Source organism: Mizuhopecten yessoensis, unplaced genomic scaffold (assembly GCF_002113885.1).
Source record: "Mizuhopecten yessoensis strain PY_sf001 unplaced genomic scaffold, ASM211388v2 scaffold4121, whole genome shotgun sequence".
NCBI classification, from domain to species: Eukaryota; Metazoa; Mollusca; class Bivalvia; order Pectinida; family Pectinidae; genus Mizuhopecten; species Mizuhopecten yessoensis.
The window spans coordinates 1,108,386-1,129,153 of NW_018405386.1; the positions used below are offsets into that span (position 1 = coordinate 1,108,386).

General features: G+C 36.8%; 2 protein-coding genes across 6 annotated transcripts in view; one reads left to right on the top strand and one right to left on the bottom strand.

Annotated features, from left to right (window-relative positions):
• The window catches only part of LOC110448568 (nuclear receptor subfamily 1 group D member 2-like), a 118,655-nt gene that overhangs the window by 64,954 nt on the left and 32,933 nt on the right, over positions 1-20,768 (bottom strand). For 3 of the 5 annotated variants that reach the window (XM_021494877.1, XM_021494875.1, XM_021494878.1), the window contains exon 2: positions 2,628-2,804. In XM_021494877.1, the coding sequence (XP_021350552.1) occupies positions 2,628-2,804 (177 nt within the window). Of the gene's footprint in view, positions 1-2,627; positions 2,805-5,255; positions 5,816-20,768 lie in introns of those variants that run through there. The other 2 variants (XM_021494873.1, XM_021494874.1) reach the window with 2 other exon arrangements.
• The window catches only part of LOC110448569 (protein C12orf4-like), a 65,769-nt gene continuing 63,976 nt past the window's right edge, over positions 18,976-20,768 (top strand). The window contains exon 1 of the mRNA XM_021494881.1: positions 18,976-19,052. The gene's annotated coding sequence lies outside the window, so the exon portion shown is untranslated. The remainder of the gene's footprint in view (positions 19,053-20,768) is intronic.

The window sequence follows — 20,768 nt, forward strand, 5'->3', positions numbered from 1 at the left end:
ACTCCTGTTTAGTACTGTGACTAAAACCTTTGTGTGCAGTTCCATTATCACAGACTGACTTTGCACCTGATAACCACAACAAACTCACTCTCACCTGTCAAATTTTGTGTCACATACATCATATAGTGTACAATACGTATCTCCTGTACATTATGACACGATTTAAATGCACAGGTAAATGTGTGTATTTGAGTACATTTCCCATGAGTGACAATTTATTAAACCTAATAGTTGCACTGTGTAGATATGAATGCAGAAACTTTAAGGGCTTAAAAGACAGGGAGGGGGTTAAAAGGACAGCGCCTGGTTCCCCAATGGCGACCTCAATAAGAATACAAATATTTTCTCTGTCTGTCTTTGGAAACCAAGGCATCTTTAACCTTTCGGAGGTGTACTGTTTCCCCATGCGTCACAATTATGTTCGATTATCTTAAATACAATAGAGAGTCTGTGGAAGTACCTATGTAACCAATGTGTGTACTCCCACACAGCACATCTATTGGGCCCGTAACAGTCTGAACGTCACATCTCACACGTCAGACCCAACTATTGCCATCTGTTTCCTGTATAATTGTATGTAGTTTACATTTTTTAACATGGGAAGATTTGTATCAATATAAAAACTTGCCCTTTTGTCACTCATTAAGTGATACAGATCCGATTTCAGTTTTAATCTCACAGTCATAAGCATATTACACATATATCTCTCAATAAAATCACCGATCACATCCAATTTCAGTTCTAATCTTACAGACATAAGCATATTACACATATATCTCTCAATAAAATCACCAATACTTATAATAGTTTCGTATGACACCGAGAATCAATTCTGATTCAATTAAAGAGTATAACAATGGCATCAAAGTAAAGTATTTTTATTTCAGAACTTTTCAAACATATACTGGTGTTATTGGAAATCAAGATCTTATATACAATCACATTTTTTTGATGAAAATGAATCTATCAGCGAAACTTAGCATACCCCTTATTGGCAACCAAAGTTGGTGCAGAAAAATTTATTTCATCTTTCTAACGTGTACAGTAAATATATCGTTAAAGGTTTTAATTTCATCACATCACCTTTTCCGCATTGTGACATCAGAATTCTCCAAATTTCTGACATTACGTCATTATTGAGCCATTGTGATGTCACGTCACGTGAAATGGGGTGTAAGACTTCTTACACCCCTTACTTACCCTGGACAGCTCTATCTCACACACACGGAAATGAGAGAAATTTCTGTCTTACCCTAGGGTAAATTTGAGGGGGATTCCCATGTCATACTAATTTTATGTCAACAATGACATCACGTCAACAATAAAAATGACGTCATGTCAACAATAGCAGATCATGGACGATAACTCCAATTTACTGGAAATTATGAAATATACGTTTCCATTTTATAAAATTATCACTTGTATAGGATGTGGGAGAAAAATCATCATTCCCCACTTTAGGAGCAAGACAGGATAATCTCATCCCTTAGGGTAAAATTCTAAAAAGTCTGGCCCTCTGCAAAGCCTTGGGTTTGCCTTGGGTGGCGAATTTTCTGTCTTATCCCCAAGGTGGGAAAAGATTCTATGAATCCTATGAATTTTTCTTAGGGTTTTGTATTCTTACAACAGCTAAGGTCATGTATATATGACGATGGTCCACAGATGATGGGGCCACTATAGGTCCACTTTAAATACCAATACACTGAAATGTCATAATCTGCACACAGTAGCACCACCCAATGCTCAAACCCATTCACATTGTTCAGACAACGAAAACACTACTGAAACTCAGTGAAAGTTAAAAGTAGGATGGAGAAAAATAGACATAGGAAAGACATCAATGCCCCTGCTCTCATCCAAATCAGTGACAATTTTGGACAAATTTCTATAAATAGTAGTGATGACCTTGGCCTTGTCAACCTCACAGTTCTGAAATATGACCATGATGACCTTGGCCTTGACTTCACAGTTCTGAAATATGACCATGATGACCTTGGCCTTGACCTCACAGTTCTGAAGTATGACCATGATGACCTTGGCCTTGACCTCACAGTTCTGAAGTATGACCACATTCGTTTGCATAAAGTTTTATCAATATATATCGAGAAATAAAATTGGTAGAGAAGTGTCACTAAATTAGAAGACAAATTTCTATAAATATTAACAGTGACCTTGGCATTGACCTTAACCTTGGATTCATGAAATACTGATTCATTCTAGATGTTCTCATGCTTGACCTTTGCATAAAGTTTGATGAAAATCCATTAAGAAACAAAGTTGGTAAGAAGATGTTACTGAATTGGTAGACTGATTTCTATGAGTAGTTAATGACCTTGAACTTTACCTCAGAATTTTGACACACTTGACCTTTGAATAAAGTTTGATCAAAATCTGTTAAGAAGTGAAGTTGTAAGAGCAATGACACAGAATCGGACAGGACGTGACATGGTTGGAGGGGAAGGGACAGACATGGATACCACTATGTGGCCCCCACCCCTTCCATCCCCAAATAAAACAGCATGGGGCGTAAACAGAGATAGGCTCAAAGTGTTGCGATGGAGACAGCATACCCTATATGTATATACACGGAGCACCAGAGATGTAATTTGTATCCCCTAGTTACATACCGACAGCATTGGAGATGAGCCTGTCCCCGTCTATTGAGTTCTTGTCCTCCGAATCTGAGATGTGTTCCTCCTTAATATGTGAAGAGCTGGTTGAGTTGGTCGGGCTGCTACGGCGGCCATTGTGTGTCCTCATGTCAATCGCCGGCTCATTACAGTTGTACGGGCCTGCAGAAAACCCTGTAAGTACAAAAAGGTTATAGAACTTGTGAGATAGTTCCTTGCTAAAATTTATTACATAGTAATCAGCACTTATTTTTCAATGCATACAAATTGTCCATTAATCAGTACTGCACATTCATTATATCCTGTTAAGAATCCCTGACTCAAGAGTCGTCCATGCTTCCTTTACTTTAGGCTGGTGTTGGGAATCAGATGTCGTTTCATAATCGATCAGTTATAATCAATTTTCAATTAATTGTCGATTAATATTTGGTTTAGTAATGGATATTTAAGGGATTACCTTATTATATCCAGCAGATAGTTTAAAGTACCTTTTTTCTTACAACTTTTAGATTTAGCTTACTGAAAATTCCTAACATTTTGCCTGAGTAACATCCCTTGTTGTCAGGACCATGTCTCCCTTACCCTGAGCCCCTTAGGACCAAACATCCCTTGTTATCTGGACCATGTCTCCCTTACCCTGAGCCCCTAAGGACCAAACATTCCTTGTTGTCAGGACCATGTCTCCCTTACCATGGGTCCCTAAGGACCAAACATCCCTTGTTATCTGGACCATGTCTCTTTTACCCTGAGCCCCTTAAGACCAAACACCCCTTGTTGTCATAACCATGTCTCCCTTACCCTGAACCCCTTAGGACCAAACACCCCTTGTTGTCATGACCATGTCTCCCTTACCCTGAGCTCCTTAGGACCAAACACCCCTTGTTATCTGAACCATGTCTCCCTTACCCTGAGCCCCTTAGGACCAAACACCCCTTGTTATCTGGACCATGTCTCCCTTACCCTGAGCCCCTAAGGACCAAACATTCCTTGTTGTCAGGACCATGTCTCCCTTACCCTGAGCCCCTTAGGACCAAACATCCCTTGTTATCTGGACCATGTCTCCCTTACCCTGAGCCCCTAAGGACCAAACATTCCTTGTTGTCAGGACCATGTCTCCCTTACCATGGGTCCCTAAGGACCAAACATCCCTTGTTGTTAGGCCAATGTCTCCCTTACCATAGGTCCATAAGGACCAAACATCCCTTGTTATCTGGACCATGTCTCTTTTACCCTGAGCCCCTTAGGACCAAACACCCCTTGTTATCTGGACCATGTCTCCCTTACCCCGAGCCCCTTAGGACCAAACATCCCTTGTTGTCATGACCCTGTCTCCCTTACCCTGAGCCCCTTAGGACCAAACATCCCTTGTTGTCATGACCCTGTCTCCCTTACCCTGAGCCCCTTAGGACCAAACACCCCTTGTTGTATCTGGACCATGTCTCCCTTACCCTGAGCCCCTCTGGTCCTAGTTTATATACTGCTCTACCTGGTCACAAATCTCTAGTTACTTATTTATATTTATAGCTAATGAACATGAACTCCTGTCTCGACAGACAAGGCATGTCAATATTTGCTGTGTCTTACTTCACGTTTCTGTAGCATGTCAAAGATATCAGTGTGTATATTTAGTTCCTCCATCAACGTATACTGAATTTTATTTCATTTTATTACCTCAATAAAAAAGAATGCACCTCTTGGTATGGTGCATTTGTTACCAATATTTTTTTAACTATTTGTGTATTACAATTTTACTACATTTACCCCAATAAAAAAAATTGACTAATTTATACTGGGAAAAATATTACTTACATTTAGATTAATGAATAAACCTGTCATATCTTTCATATTGACAAAAGACATATGTTCCAAAATTTCACTTCGCAATGAAATTCAACTTCAAAAAAAATATGTGTATTGATATTTCATTAACACTTCGAGATAAACTGATTAGATTAAAGATGACATCCCATATCTCTTTGCGAATCTCTGATACTGGCGTGAATTTTTTCTAATTTCCAAAAAGCTCCGGTTACATGTAACTCTTAAAACTTGTCATTACATGAATATAAAGTATCCCATATGTTATCTTAACTACCTCAGTTCAGTCCTGAACATGTGTAGAATCAGAAACAGCAAAAAAGTACAAAAAGTTTTGTAGCTTAACATATCATCTGGAGACCTATTATAGAAACTTTTATAAAATATATCATCACATCATAAAGGCAATTAACTTAAATTGAGAGAGGTAATTACATATTAACATTCAAATTAAAACCAATTAACAACCTATCAGCTAAGTTGCTTGATTTTTTACATCTAATTGGTTGTCACCAAGAATTTTTTTTTTTTGTTCTGTCATAAATCCAACCTTAATTTCTCAGAAAATGTTCATGCAATTGACCAATTTTCAAAGGAGTTCTAAACGATAAGGTATAATCAATATACGAGGTACTTGTAACATACAGAATAACACATATCCTTACAACAGACACGTGTCAAAGTAGAACTTCGATAAAAATCGAGAAGTTTCAAATTATGATCTGTTATGGGTTTTAAAACCTTAGACCGTCTGATTAAATTCGGTATTCGTACAGCTATCAACTAATAAAGTGGAAAGAAACCAACCTTTGAGGCGTTTAAAAATAGCAATTTCACGCTCCGTTAAGTGAAACGAGTCCCGGTAGGAGTTGTATCCAGTGGTGTTATAGAATGAAAACATGGCTCGCTGCAAACAATGTCCGTGACCAGGTGCTATAGTTCTTAATTCCAAACAAATCTCCTATACCTCCAACATATGTTGATTGCGGATTTCAAATTTCGTAATATACGATGTCAGTTTATAACAATGACAACACTGCCTTCATATTCAGACAAGAGAAATGTATCTGTATATGAACCTAGATAGACAGTTTATCAGTAACGGTCTGCCCATATATGTATATATGGTGTATTTTTTTTCGTCTTTAGTTAGTCTGGTCCCTAGACCGGTTATTGACCTTTCATCAATGTCTGGGTAGTGCTATATACCAATTGTGGCCGGGAAGATTCACACAAATTTCCCCCACCATAACCATGTTAGAGGTAAAGCCTTGTAATGTGACAGTCGACACTGTAAGATGCCGCCAGGGGTGTACCAACCACACACTACCAGTGGGTGGACCCTGTACACATCCACGTAAAGCTGAAACAAATTTAACCTGTATAATACTCCACAATTACATAATCAGAATGCACAATGACTTCTCTAAACCTAGCCTACCATATATACACATCTATACATAGCTTACGCTGAAAAGCACATTTTTTATTTACATCCTTTCATTCTGACTTAGCTTGCAGACCTTTTTAACCACAACTATTCAAAACAACCTCACTCCTTTCAATAAAATTAAAAAGGTTAAAAATATCTTTACAAAATCCATGAAGGACATTTTTAAACGCCGAGATCCTAGGTAAGTGGTGGAAGGGAGGCAACCTCTACCACTCTCACACACAAACCACCTGCTCAGTGAATGGTTAGTGTTGTAGCACAGCTATCATACCTGTGCGATCCATCACAATAAATATGAGCTAACCCACTTTTTATTTATTTTCTTTTGATGTTTACACCTGCGGCACTACAGTCAATTTTACTCGAGGTTTGATTTTCGTCCCTTAAGAAACATTTTGAGGGTTTAGCACTAACAATAGATAGATATATAGCTAGATCTGAATGGTTAGTGAACACGGGCTGCATGATAATAGAGCTATTTTGGTGGAGCATGTCCTATATATACACACCATACACTGATAATTTCCCTGCCAAGGCGCTAAAGTAAGGCAAACTGCAGGGCCTTGTACCTGTTATATCCAAATATATCAGTGTCTGTAAAGTAAAACATGCTGTGACCTGGTTCTAGCTATTTTTGTACCAGCCGTCCTGGAGAAGGCGTCATTGCTTTGTTATCATTTCCTTGCTTTTATGGAGGTGTAGATGAGACTAGGACTTAAAGCTATGTTCCAAGAAGGATGTAATTATATATATGTCAGCTAATTTGCATAAACAGTAGACAGAACAAGCGTGTGCAGATTTTTTGTATCATTATATAATTAGAGCAGTCTGAGAGACAATATCTCAGGCACTTGTTTCAGTGTAAACTTTTATTGTACGACAGGAGTTGTCACTCAAAATGTTTTACAGATCTAGCTGTAGCTGTTGGCAATATCCAAATCAAAGGTGACATTATTTATTCATTCTTAAAATAACTCGGGAACAAGATTAGGATCAGCTTAGTACCATCATTATTTTAGGGATAAAAGAAATTTGGTCAATGAAATCATACTTACATCAGTTCTGATTAAAAGAAAAATGTTTTAAAGAATTGATAAAAGTATAGAATTATCATGTCTTGAGGCTAGGTACCAGTCACAAAGGTATCATTAAAACCAGAATTAATGACCTCGTTTACTGTAAAATGATATGTGAGATGAAGAGGAACTCACCTGTATACATCTTATTAGGTCTGTTCGTTCCTATCTTTATTCCTACATATCTGAAGAGTCACATAAGCATACTGAACAAGTAGAAAATGAAAACGTGTACAAAAGAAATCAACATCAACGAGACAAATTAACAGAAGTACAATTGATTCAGCGACAAATCAATGTGCTATTGAAACTCTAGATGTTTCTAGAAGGTTTCGCCTGCTGTCCTATATCCTGACAGTGAGATATAGGTAAACTCGCCTGTAAACATCTAATTATGTCTATGTAGGACATATAGTTGTCAAGCTCTCTGACATCAATAATGACCATATGAATATGTAACAGCAGAAGAGAATCGCGCCGCCAGACTGGGATTCAAACCAAGACCCCGCCAAACTCTGGACAGACGCTCTACCTATTCAGTTACCTGATCATGATGTACGACCCAGTCCAGTTCCCCTACATTTCTCCATTTCTCCCTCATCTTTCTTAGTCTTTGTCCCCAGAGACAACACTAATTAATACAACCCATGTTTGGGTATTCCCTTGCCAAGCTCCCTTGCCAAGCACCTGCAATTGCCAAGCATTGCAAGCATTAGACAGAAGCTCTACCAATTGAGCTAACTGGTCGCCAGCAACCAACCCAGACCAGTTCTGTTACACTCTTCCCACCTTTTTCTAAGTCTTTGCTCCAGAAGACAACACTATTTACAACCCAGGTTCAGGTATTCCCTTGCTAAGCATTCATCAACTAATTGAAACAAGGGTTGGTTATTGGTACCACTGTAACAGGAGGAGAGAAATGTACGGCCAAACTGAGATTCAAACCTCAAACTCTCAAACTCTAGATGCTTTCTAGAAGCTTTAGCCTGCTGTAATATGCTTAATTATGCATCTATCGAAGAAAATTTATACCAAGGCATTTCTGATGATACTGGTAAACTTGTGCTTGGAAGCGATCTAAAAGGGTAAGTGTAAAAGATATCAGATATTCTATTGATGTTGTAGATGTTCTTAGAAAGGTCAAATAATTATCACACACACGAACATGCTTTTAAGTTTCATGACAATCAGATAAGAAATAAAAATCCGTTAGGCGATGATGGAAAAATTTCATTATAGTTACAATGACCTTTTTTTTCACCCCAAAAGCTAAATATCAAAAAGAAACTCATACAATAGGTGACAGTTCTGAAAACAATTGTGAAGTTTCACGATAATTGAGAAATGAAATCTGCACAGTGATCATGATCAATTGCACCAAAATTCTAAAACATAACAAAGCTCAAAGTATTGCAAGAAAAAAACATAGTCCCTACCAGTAATAATGTCTTTATGATATAGGTCACAGTGACATGCTTCTTGTGCTTTGCTAGCCAAGACATACCTGCATATCAAATTTGGTTACTCCAGTTGAAATAGTATTGCAGATATGCCCAAGACCAACTTTTTTAAAGGTTGAGGTCAGAGGTCAAACCATAGGTCACAGCGACCAACTTTTTTGCACTGTACACTGCCATCCCAAGATGTACTTGCATGCCAAACCTAGTTACTCCAAGTGACACAGAACAGAAAATATGCCCTGGACAAACAATTTCAAAACTTGAGATCAAAGGTAAAACCATAGGTCACAGTGACCATCAGAAGACATATTATTGCATACCTAATCTGGTTACTCCAAGTGAAGTATATAGGATAAAAGACAAGACGTGGACAAGCTCTTCTGACAGCTGACAGACAGAGGAACAGACTGTAAATGGGGACTATCAGTTATATATAACAGACAAGGTAAAAACCAATAATCCTTCCAAAGAATTGGTGGGGGACTAGTTTTATAATGACAGTGACAGCGACCTTATAACTATATTGTTTACAAATGTAAATGGTGCAATTTTGCAATTATACATGAGGTGATGTTTGTCAAGGATATAACAAGCCGATAAGAAATGAAGTCTGTACAGCAATGATACAGAATTTCTATTTATAGTAATGATGACCTTATTTTTGACCCAAGAAATTTGAAATGCAGACTGATTTAAGATTTCAAGATTTTAAGGTATGACTCCCTGAAAGGATATGAAAAGTTTTGGAGTCACCTTCCTTTGCAAATATATACTCTAGGTTTTTCCTCCGGGTACTCATGTTTCCTCCCACATTAAGACCTTCTGTTGATTTCCATCTGGGCCAAGGAGAATGATAGAAATAAGTTGATAAAACTGGTTTCATAACTGCTGTAAATTTGAAGCTAAAATTAAACCTTGAATTAGTCTTATTCCTTAAAGGACTATTTAGTAACAAGAGTGTTTAGGTTTTGGTTTAGTGTTTTGGTACTTTAGGTCCAATTAACAGCTGTGGTCATTTCACAGGACAAGCCAGATTGTGGTGGTGGTGGAAACTGGAGCACCTGGAGAAAACCACCAACCTGCAGTGGTACCTGGTGACTGCCTTACTTAGGCCTTGTACCTGCAACCCATTGGTGGACGCTAGTGATCGCATACAATCAGATGCGTTACCACTCGGCCACCACAGCCCCTGGCTAAAAAAGGTCTTGTCAAAGATTTTGTGACCAAATCAATGTGTTTATGTGAGAGCAAGAGAGCAATTATTTTCTAGTGTAACTTGATCCCTTTTGGGAAATAAAAAGGAAGAGGGTTGAGAACCTAAATGTACCTCTTTGTCCTAACTGTAACGTATGGTCTGCCAGTACACAAGGAATTAAAATAAACCCAATATCCTTGGTAACAAAAGGCTTTGCCTAAAACTTGTCTACAGCAGCATCTATCCACCGTTTTACTGTCACGGATCGGACAACATTTTTTGCTTTCCCTTTCTGAAAAAAAACTAACAAATCAAACACTACTGATTGTGTTTCAATGGATTTATCCCCAAACAAAGTGCTCAGTAAACAACGAACGTGTCGGAGAAAATGGGTTATGTATACACGCTAATGACAGGGTAAATAAGCATGTCTGCTACCCTTGCCTCTGTGATTTTATCCTTGATTAAGCTTGAGTCTGTGTAAAGTTACACAAAATTAATTTCTAATCCTGTTCCTAGAAACACTGCTCGGAGGCTAAGTGATCATGTGATGTCCCCCTTTCTTCAGTCTACTGGTTATGCAATCCAATAAACAAAAGACTGGCACAAATTCAAGAGAAATCTTCGGGCAGTGACACCATGCACTGAAACTTTTTTGCACATACAAGCTTGTACTCAACTATTGATGACAATGGCTTATATATATATAGAGAGAGAGAGAGCAGTTTGTCAAACTGACTAAAATAAAAATCCAGACATGCTCGTCTGGATGAAAATGAATTACATTATAACATCATTTTCACCTGGAAGGGTTCAGTGGTTTGTAATCATCGACAGGATTTGGGAAGTCAACATGACCCAGATTGTATACAATTCTCGAGTAATCCATCACATTCTGATCAATGTGTATCGATTGGATACCATATATACGTCTGGGCAGGGGACAAAATTAGTTAATGAATGGCTTTTAAGTACTCAGCAGTACAAATGTCAAGCACATTGATGGGAAATGCCGCAATGGAGCTTGACCTAGAAAATCGGAGATAAAAATACCCTGCTCCTAACAACTATATAGAAAGACAATATTATACAGACGCAAATCAATGGAATTGAGGTGGCTGCATACAGCAACTGCAGCGTTACCGGTTAAATTCTCAGACATATTCTGTAACATAAGCTCTTATAAGATACTTATAGTATCATCTTTATGACTTCCGGCTTTTTAAAAATATTTCGTCATAAAATGCAACAATTCTTTTTAAAACTAGGCAGTACCATACATACACATATTGATTGCGGGAGATAAATGCAGTCGCTATGAATTATGTAACATATGTAACATGATATAAGGTTTTATCTTTGTGTATAGCTCATGGCATTTCGCTTATACAGTATACAATGTAGACAATCTGAAATGGTTTCAATTTTATAAAACGAGCTGAAATTTAGATTTTGGGACAGGCTCCCTTGTATTCCTATGAAATTATCACAAAATACATTCATATGAAATACATTTCATTGATGGCCTAGATATTGTGTTTAATATTAATTTTGCCTTAAACAAAATATTATACTATATTGTAGATTATTTGATATGCTCAGAATGCATGGACATTTCTCTTATGGTTTTAATGAAAGATAGTTGACATGTTAAGTGTGCAGTGTTTTAATTGTGAGTTTTTTCTACATTCTGTTAGTCATTTGTCTGACATCATTTGTTTTATCAACTGCCATGGTCTGTTCGACCACAAGCAGTGTATTATTGCAGAACTGGACGCGGTCATGATCATTCCAGAGTGGCCAAGTATACATGTACCAAGCTAATTTCAAGATGGCCTTGGTTGGATCATTCGTCTATAGGTCATAGGTCCTGGGTTCGAATCCTTTTTCTGTAACATTTGGAAGCGTTTTAACACTGAAATATGCTATATAAACTATAGTAAAGTTTACCCCCTCCCCAGGGGGAAACATGAGACCCCAGGGTCAAGAAATTCACAATTTTGGTAAAGCACCTTAAGACCCTTCCATCTATGAAGAGTATTTGATTTTACCATATCTGGGTCTTGAGTCAATTTGACCCTTTTTGGCCCGCCCCTCAGGCCCCTGTCGGCTTGGGACTAAACCAGACACTTTTTTTGTTGACCTTTGCCCATGGAAGGTCCCTGCAAAATTTCATTGAAATTGGTTCAGGGGTTTTGGAGTAGAAGATTTTTGAAATTTTGGTCAATTTTACCCTTTTTGGCCCCCCGCCCCTCAGGCCCCTTGGGGCTTGGGACTACACTGGCCACAATTTTTGTTAACCTTTGTCCATGGAAGGTCCCTGCAAAATTACATTGAAATTGGTTCAGGGGTTTTGGAGAAGAAGTCGAAAATGTAAATTGTTTACGGACGCACGACGGATGACGACGGACAAAAAGCGATCGCAATAGGTCACTTGAGACTTTGTCTCAGGTGACCTAAAAATTTCAATATACAACTTTCTGCAATTTAACCCTTTCACCCTATGGAACTTTCGTAGACTCTACCATGCAATGATATGGATGAGTTCATTGCAGTCTACAGTGGTGAAAGAATTTAAAAACCTTTTGTCTTGCAACAATTCTAAAACTATTTGTCCGACATAAAACACACTTCATGTTATAGCCTTACCTCTGTGGAAGTCGGACATTTATGGAAACCTAACTTGGTCCCCATGGTGAAAAGGCTCGTACACGTATGACACCATATTGTCTACGACCTATTGTAATGTAAAAGGGAAGAATGGGAGAGACTAGCTATAGTCACCCAGTCATGACTAAAGCACCATTATTACTACCGATATCCTCATTAAATAATTGAAAATATACAGTGCATGTATACCAGATCATGCATGTTACCATAACACCTTACATAAGGATACCCAATAGCCTCGATTTATTGGAAAACATGACATTAATATAGGGACTGTACAGGATTAAGCGCGATTCTATAGTGAATAGTAAACAGGAGTCTCTCTCTCAACTTTATATTTATGAATTCTGACAACATATTAATTCGTTAGTATAGAGAAATACGCCAGAGAAATCCTATCAGTACAAAATCTTAACTCTGTCAGTATATATATACCAAACTGAAAATAATACTCAAAAATCTATTAATAGAGTTACATGTAGCCCTACAAATACATTGAGAAATGTTTTCAATCCAGACACTGTGTGAGTATACACTCAGAAATCCTGTCAGAACTCAGCAATTCTATTTAGACATTCACTTAGAATTCCTATAAAGTCATGTACATGTCCATACATTCAGAAATACTGTCAATTCATGTCCATACATTCAGAAATCCTGTCAATTCATGTCTATACATTCAGAAATACTGTCAATTCATGTCCACACGTATCAGAATGTCCTGTCAATTCATGTTCATACACTAAGAAATCCTGTCAATACATATAGGTACACTCAGAAATCAAGTTAATTAATCAATATGATCAATTTATGTATATGTACACTCTAAATTTCCTCGTTTTCCTTTCAACTAACAAGATGATTTCAAATCTGTTTTCTTTAGAAAAAAATGATCTATTATGTCCTAACTTTCCCCAATTCCATCATCTTTACTGACATGGGAGTCATAAAGGGGCTTGATTTAGATGGTAAGATTGGTTACGTAACTGTAACTGTTTGTCAAACACCTGATGTCTGGTGTTATTTATAACTGACCCTGGCTACACCAGGTCCTAATGTCAGAGATTCGAGACATGGATCTATCACACAAGAGTAGTTGCACTGTCTCTGCCTGGTTGACCCTAATCTCATTTGTTTTCTGTCATCCAGACAAACAGCCTATCAACCATCCAATACAAAACTACTTAGATCTATTCAAGTCATCATGAGAGTGTTTTTACTCATTCCTCAAATGCCTCAAAAAAAGCAGTGGAAACTTTCACAGGTGTTAGATTCTGTGTGTTGTACCTCACTTTATTGTTATTGCAGGTAGTTGCAATGTTTTTTTTGGCAGGTTATCACTTCGCATATTTTAAGAATGTGTTTTAAACTGCAAATGTATGTCTTTATCTGAAATCAAGCTAGGGTGATAAATGGAGAGAGCTTATTAAAACCTCACAAATATGCTCCAGATATAAAACTGGTTGTGTAAACTGGTTATGTATCTAAATCAGGAAACTGAACCTGTGTACTAAATTTCCATGAGCCAATTATTTGTCATTAAATGACATTTTTCATTTAATTTTTATATCTTGAAAAATTCTATAAATTAAGGCTTAAAATTGAATGAAATATCATTTGTTGTAATATACTGATAACAAGTATAATTATATATAATCATTACTAATCTAGGAGGGAAAATAAGTCAAAGTGGTTTATACACACTGTGTCTTCACTTGATGTCTTCTAACAGATAGGAGAGGAAACATAATGGACAAATCTCGGTACACCAGTGTTAATGGTTCTCAACATGTCGTCAGCTTTATCAGTCCTGTAATTACCATGATAGCAAAATGACAGCTGTGACCTTTCCATTAATATGCTTTAAAATTACCATGTTGCTAAACTATTGTTGATGTAATTAAGGTCAGTAATAACAGGTAAGCTAGGTAACACCTGCTTACTTTATAAGTAGTGGCAATACCTATGAATTGTTGGTGGCAAAAACATCTTTACTTTCTGCTCACAATAACACCTGTAATTTTTAAAGCAATATCCAATGTACTTTTCGTGGCAATATCACCTGTACTAATTTGATGGCAATAACATATGTACTAATTTGATGGCAATATACCATGTACATTTGATGGCAATATCATCTGTACTTTTGATGGCAATATCACCTGTATGTTTGGTGGCAATATCACCTGTGCTTTTGATGGCAATAACATCTGTATTTTGAAGTCAATATCACCTGTACTTTTGATGGCAATATCATCTGTACTTTTGATGTCAATATAACCTGTACTTTTGATGGCAATATCACCTGTACTTTTGATGTCAGTATCACCTGTACTTTTGATGGCAATATCACCTGAACTAGCAGCTGTTTTTTGGTGGTAATAACATTTGTAATTTTAGTGGCAATTACAACTGTAGATTTGATGGCAAAAAATCTGTACTTTCGGTTTAGTGGCAAGAACACCTGTGCGCTTTGTGGCAAGAACAGCAATATTTTTGGTGGTAATATTAATACTACCTTTGGGGGCAATAACACCTGTACTGTTGGGGGGGGGGTATTGACACTTAAGCTTGTATACATGTACTTTCAGTGGCAATAGCACCTGTAGCGTTGGGGGTTTTGACACTTGTATACATGTACTTTCAGTGGCAATAACACCTGTAGTGTTTGGGGTTTTGACACTTGTATACATGTACTTTCAGTGGCAATAACATGTGCTTTTTGTGGCAATAGCACCTACAATTTTTGGTGGCAACGACAGCTATACTTTTGGTGTCAATAAGGTATATGTTTTTTGTGGCAATAACACCTGCATACCAGCACTTTTTGTAGCAGTAACACCTGTAATTATGTGGGCAATAATACCTGTACTTTCTATGGTAGTAAGCCTTTTAACCTTTGGCGGTAATATTTACTCACATGTACTTTTAAATTGATGGGGATAAGTATATAACAGGTATTTTTAGATATAAAGCTATGCTTATTGGATGTAGCCTAATAATTACATATGTACTTTTAATTAGATATATACACAAAATGCATGTCTGTATCCAGATCTAATACCATTTTTCCAATGGCACAACATTTACTTATAAAATTAATTGCAGACCTTAATTTTCACATTGATTACAAAATCAATCAAATATTTTCATTTACATTGTAAATAGCTTTTGAATATTTCTCAATTTATTATTGAGTTGCTTATGAACTTATGGGAAGAGAATGATTTAAATGGGCCAAGACTTTGGTCCGAAATCACTAAGTACGATGCTAGCTGCCGGGTGAGCAAGTACAGTAAGAATAGGTGAGGAATGGCTTTCTACCAACAAACTTCAATAGCACTGACTCCATCAGGGTCACACCTTTACCATTCTACCATTGAACCCTTCAGGTTTTATATCCTTTATTTCATTCAAATTTATATTTAATGTAATTTTTTAACAATCTCATACTCATCATGGATCATTTTAGCGAAAGAATATTTGAAAATCTATTTTACAGTTTTGTGTGGCAAACCGATTAGTAAATGTATGTATAGCTGTATTATGTGTTTGAAACATCCTGTTATTGATATCTGGGGTCGGGGGTCATGCACCACTATAATGTCCTAATCAGCTCGTATAAGGTGACTTTGTCCTGTTATATCCTGGTACAGAGTATAATTTAATCCCATATCTGACCACCTAGTCCCTGGACAATCAATGTCATAGAACAAATAGCAATCTTGACCGAGTTTCAACTTCAACAAAATATTTTGAAACGAGAAGACACTGTTTCGGAAAGTGGATAAAGGGTCATAACTCTGTAAATTACTATCGGATATTGGTGGTTATCAAACTTATCCGAGTTGTAATGGTAATGAACCTTCTTATGAAGTTTGAATTTAATCAGTTGAAAATAAATGAAGATATCGAGCGGACACCAAGCAGCTTACCCACCCGCCCGCCAAAGTGATAACATAATACGTCCCGTCTTTCGACGCGCGTATAAATAAAATAATTTGGTCTTCTTTCTTTTTGAATATTCCAGTTTGATATTTTACAAAAAGAAAAAGATAAACCAAATATCCCAATTTAGAGTAAGGTACACAGTTTATAAGTACAAACCTCTTGGGCTTTGTCAATTTTTACAAAAATTGGCATTCTGATCATGATTGAAGTTTCAAACAAACAATATTTTCTTCATAAAGTAAAATGAAGAAACATGCTGAAACACAAACTGAATTCCTTACCAATAGGTACAAACCCCTGTTTCATTCATATTCCTTAACTTGAGAATATTTTTATAAATTAACATTTTTCCATCAGTCCAGTGAGCGAGTCCAGGAAAGTTTTCCAATCAAAAACCTTCATTTTATGAATTTCTGAAATTTAAGGAAAGTTTATGAGACTACGTCCAGGAATCTTAAGGTTTGCTTTGTAGAACAATGGGAGACACAATGACTATATAACCTACTCTAGCTGGTACCAATACAAGCTGGTCTGTGATTAGTCACACAGAGCGACGACATTGTAGCTAAGTGCTGTAATCGTCACCTACTTTTGACGGCTCCTATTAACGACATTAGTCACTTCTATTAGCTATATACAAGTTATCAACATTTGCAAACACAACACACTAATTCTGCATCGTCAACTCATAACGTATGTAAATATAATGTAAATATATAACAAACATGATGTTTACATGTAAAACAGCCAATCAGGCGTCAGCTGCTAATTTTGCTATAATTCTGCCGTATGAAAAAATTGAGAATTAGCATAATACCTCAAGTAGTGTAATAAAATCTAGATGTCCCACTAATGGTTCCTAAATTACAGCATTCGGTATGGTTTTTATTTTCTGATTGTTGTGTCAGTGTTCTCAGGCCCTACCAATGTATCCGGTATATCATGTATACAATTCACACAAAAGTAATCCTTCAGCCGAACACACCCTTTACTATGTCGATTTATCATTTACCTTGTTTTGTTGTGTTAATTTCTGTTAAAATATTATTGGTTGAATTTTATTTTTTTTATCGAAATTTCTCATCAAATTGATTATGAGTCAAGGTAAACATCGGAGACTTATACATAAACATTAAGTAAATTAAAATATTATCCGGAATTTTTTATTTTTTATTCTACTATTACTTGGTGTATCATTTTAGACAAATTTAACTCATTCACCCCTGAACACACATTTGAACTCTTTCGATTCAAAGGTTGGAATAGTTCATTACGAAATTTCAGGGGTGAATGAGTTAATTTCCAACAAACTCGACAAACAAATTTTATCACTTTTTTTAACAAAATCGTACAGGAGAAAAATAACAGTAGGCTATTGTTGCTGTTTTAAACCTGTATAATTATACAAACACAATAGGATGTGTATATACGCGTGAGCGTATCCTGGTGAAATATCAAGGATATCCGGCATTACACTATTACATTAACATATGGTAAAAGTATGTTACAAAAGTTTCTGAGAATTTTCTGTAGCATTATGTCACACGTACAGCCTTTTCAACATGGCTGATGTTCACCTTAATGTGCCTATACATGTAAATATTGATCCCAGCCTCGGTTAGTTTTCATAAGCTCCCGCCTGCGGCTTTTGGAGTTTTAATTGTTTACACTTTCATCTAGAGATATGTCTACAGTGTCTATTAAGAAAACACCACGACATATAGTACAGTGCAGAAATTGCAATACGGAGTAACATAAACCTGAATTATTCATTCCCAGATACTTATTAACTTATTTTTCACTTTATCATACTATTACAACTATTATAATAATATTATTATAATTAATCCTCCCGAGATGCCAACATAAGGTTGAGGAGTCAATACCGGTTTGTTATCAAAACAATATTTTTTTATCATATTTTGAAAAACGAATTTTTAAATCCGGAAGAGGGAACCAGGATCAACTGCTATCTGATAATCAGCCCCCACAGAAAACTAGTTATCAGCCCTGTTTGGGAGGGAAAGCTGCTATACCAAACAATAGACCTGGGCACCAACACGAAAACACAAATAATACTTTACATGTTAACATAGACAAAATCGCAACAAATTTTGAATAATACCTTCGTTTTGAGCAGTATCATTTCAAAGAAAATGGCAATCAATTGACAATGTAAACCCTGTTTTAAACAATTTTTGTAAAAATTTCCCACAAATGAAAATAAGTTTTCAGCAGTATCACTTCAAAGAAAACAGCAAACAGATGAAGATACAAACTTTGTTTTAAAACAATTTTACAAAAACTGTCCCTCAAATGAAAATAAGTTTTGAGCAGAATCGCTTCTTTATATTTTGTTCTAAAACAATTTTAGTTTTGAGCAGTATCACTTCAAAGAAAACTGCAATCACTTGAAGATATAAACTTTATTTTAATTAAAACAATTTTACCAAAAAAATCCCCCAAATGAAAATAAATATATATATATATTGTTTTAATAAGTTTTGAAATAATGTGTATTTTTGACAAATACTTGTGTTGCAGTGTGTTCATAACCAGTTTCTCAATATAAATCACATTGAATCACAACAACCAAATTTCAGTTTCAGAAACATTCAAAAAGAAAACGAAATCAAATTTTGTAGTACGTGTCATCATCGTATTCGACGATGCAAGTCAACAAAATACAGAATGCATCATCAAATAATGAAAGTGCGTCAAGCTATTCAAGACCGGGAAGAAGGAAGCCACAAGCTACTGGGAGGACCAGGAAACACGAGGACCCGGACGAGGCGAAAGGTTAGCCTGTACAAATGCAGATTGTGTGTGTTATTATCTGTCCAGTTTGTCTAGGGCAGCCCTGATTATATGTCAGACCACTCAGAAGTGGTTTATGTGGTAATGTTTAAGGGTGAAAATCCCTTTTTAATGAAAAACAGTCTGGACAGAAAATGGCCCCAAATTGAGCAAATATTACATCATAGTGTTGGCCTAGGTGTTACGTAATGTACTTAGACTGGCGCTGCAGACAGAAATGCATTAATCTGGCTGCATAGGTATATAAATAATTATTTCATGCCCCGAATGTTTTTATTCGCTGTGTTTGTTGGATCTCCTGTATATTTCTTTCCTCTGTCCAATGTCTCTCCATGGGTTTGACGAGACGACTTTGCTTTAGTGTGTTGTGCGTCTGGACTCTTGCTGAGACAGTTGAAATGGGAGTATATATGACCTATTAGCCACATCACAATGTCCAGAGAAGACTGACCTGGTGGATCTTAACCACGTTTCCTGTCTAGACGTAGTTTTATCATCATATTGATTACCCCACACAAAAAATTCCTGCAAAATCTACAATTTTTCATGCGGAGCGTCTGAGCAGCTATACGTTAGAATAGGAAGCAAAACTGGAGGGCCGCTTGACTGGGTGGCAGACAAGATGGTGGCCCTGCATCTGGACATCAAGTACTACTCCGACGCCAATTACCCGCTCTTTCAGCTTTTACCCCAAAATCTAATCAGTTTTCTCGCGCGAATCACCTCCAAGGGAAAACTCTAGATGAAATCCGCAAAACACTGGATAAGGTGGCAACACCACAACATGGAGTATATATGTTCCCCCTCGTTACGACATAGCTACAAAACCTCTGATGACACTTTTGTCACGGCTGTAAAGTCATTATCCGAATATACATCATCAAATCAACCCAACGTGGCCAATTAAATTCCAACAACATGATATAACAAATGCCAACGACCTTTGAAATTCACGAACCATTTTAAACAAGACATGTCAATATGTGACCGCTGTGGGTCGTTAAATGTACTAGGTTTAAATTTCCTCAAAATCTTGAAAACTAATTGCAAAAGATAAGGAAGGAAAGAGCATGAATTAACATAACACACCATTTACCAATTTCTTTTTAAATTCTTTTTGTTTTGTTTTATTTCTAATTTTACTGTTGAACACAAGAAGAATCTGCAAAACTTGTGTCTGAAACACACATGTCTGGCGATAAAAGGTGATATGCTCTTGATTAGAAGGCTTCAAGTAAACTTAGCATCAAAAGTAGTCTTCTTGAAAATATATATACATTTGTTTCTATTCAAGCCAATCATATTCTATTCAAATGGACAATGATGTTGCAACATTCTCCACTACCATTGTAGAAAAACTGGTGAGCTCTGGAAAAATGTTGCATGCTTAAAATATCTTAAGACGGAATAAGTAGAAAAACTAGTCATGTAACAAGTCACAGGCACCACTCCTCAACTGTTGTTTGATATATGTGGTCTGCCACTTTTGGTGGATGGTTTCTTGTGCCAAAACTGGTGGGCTCAAGGACGCAGCAGTCCATTAGGTCCCGTTAGCGCTCACATGCTTTGTCTGCGCCTGCGACCTCAACTCTCCAGGTGTGGCCCGCCTGGGTCCGCTATATATACCAGGTCAATAAACCTCAAGTGATATCGCGTCTGCTTGCTGCACATTGGTAATTCCCAAAACAGCGTCACGTA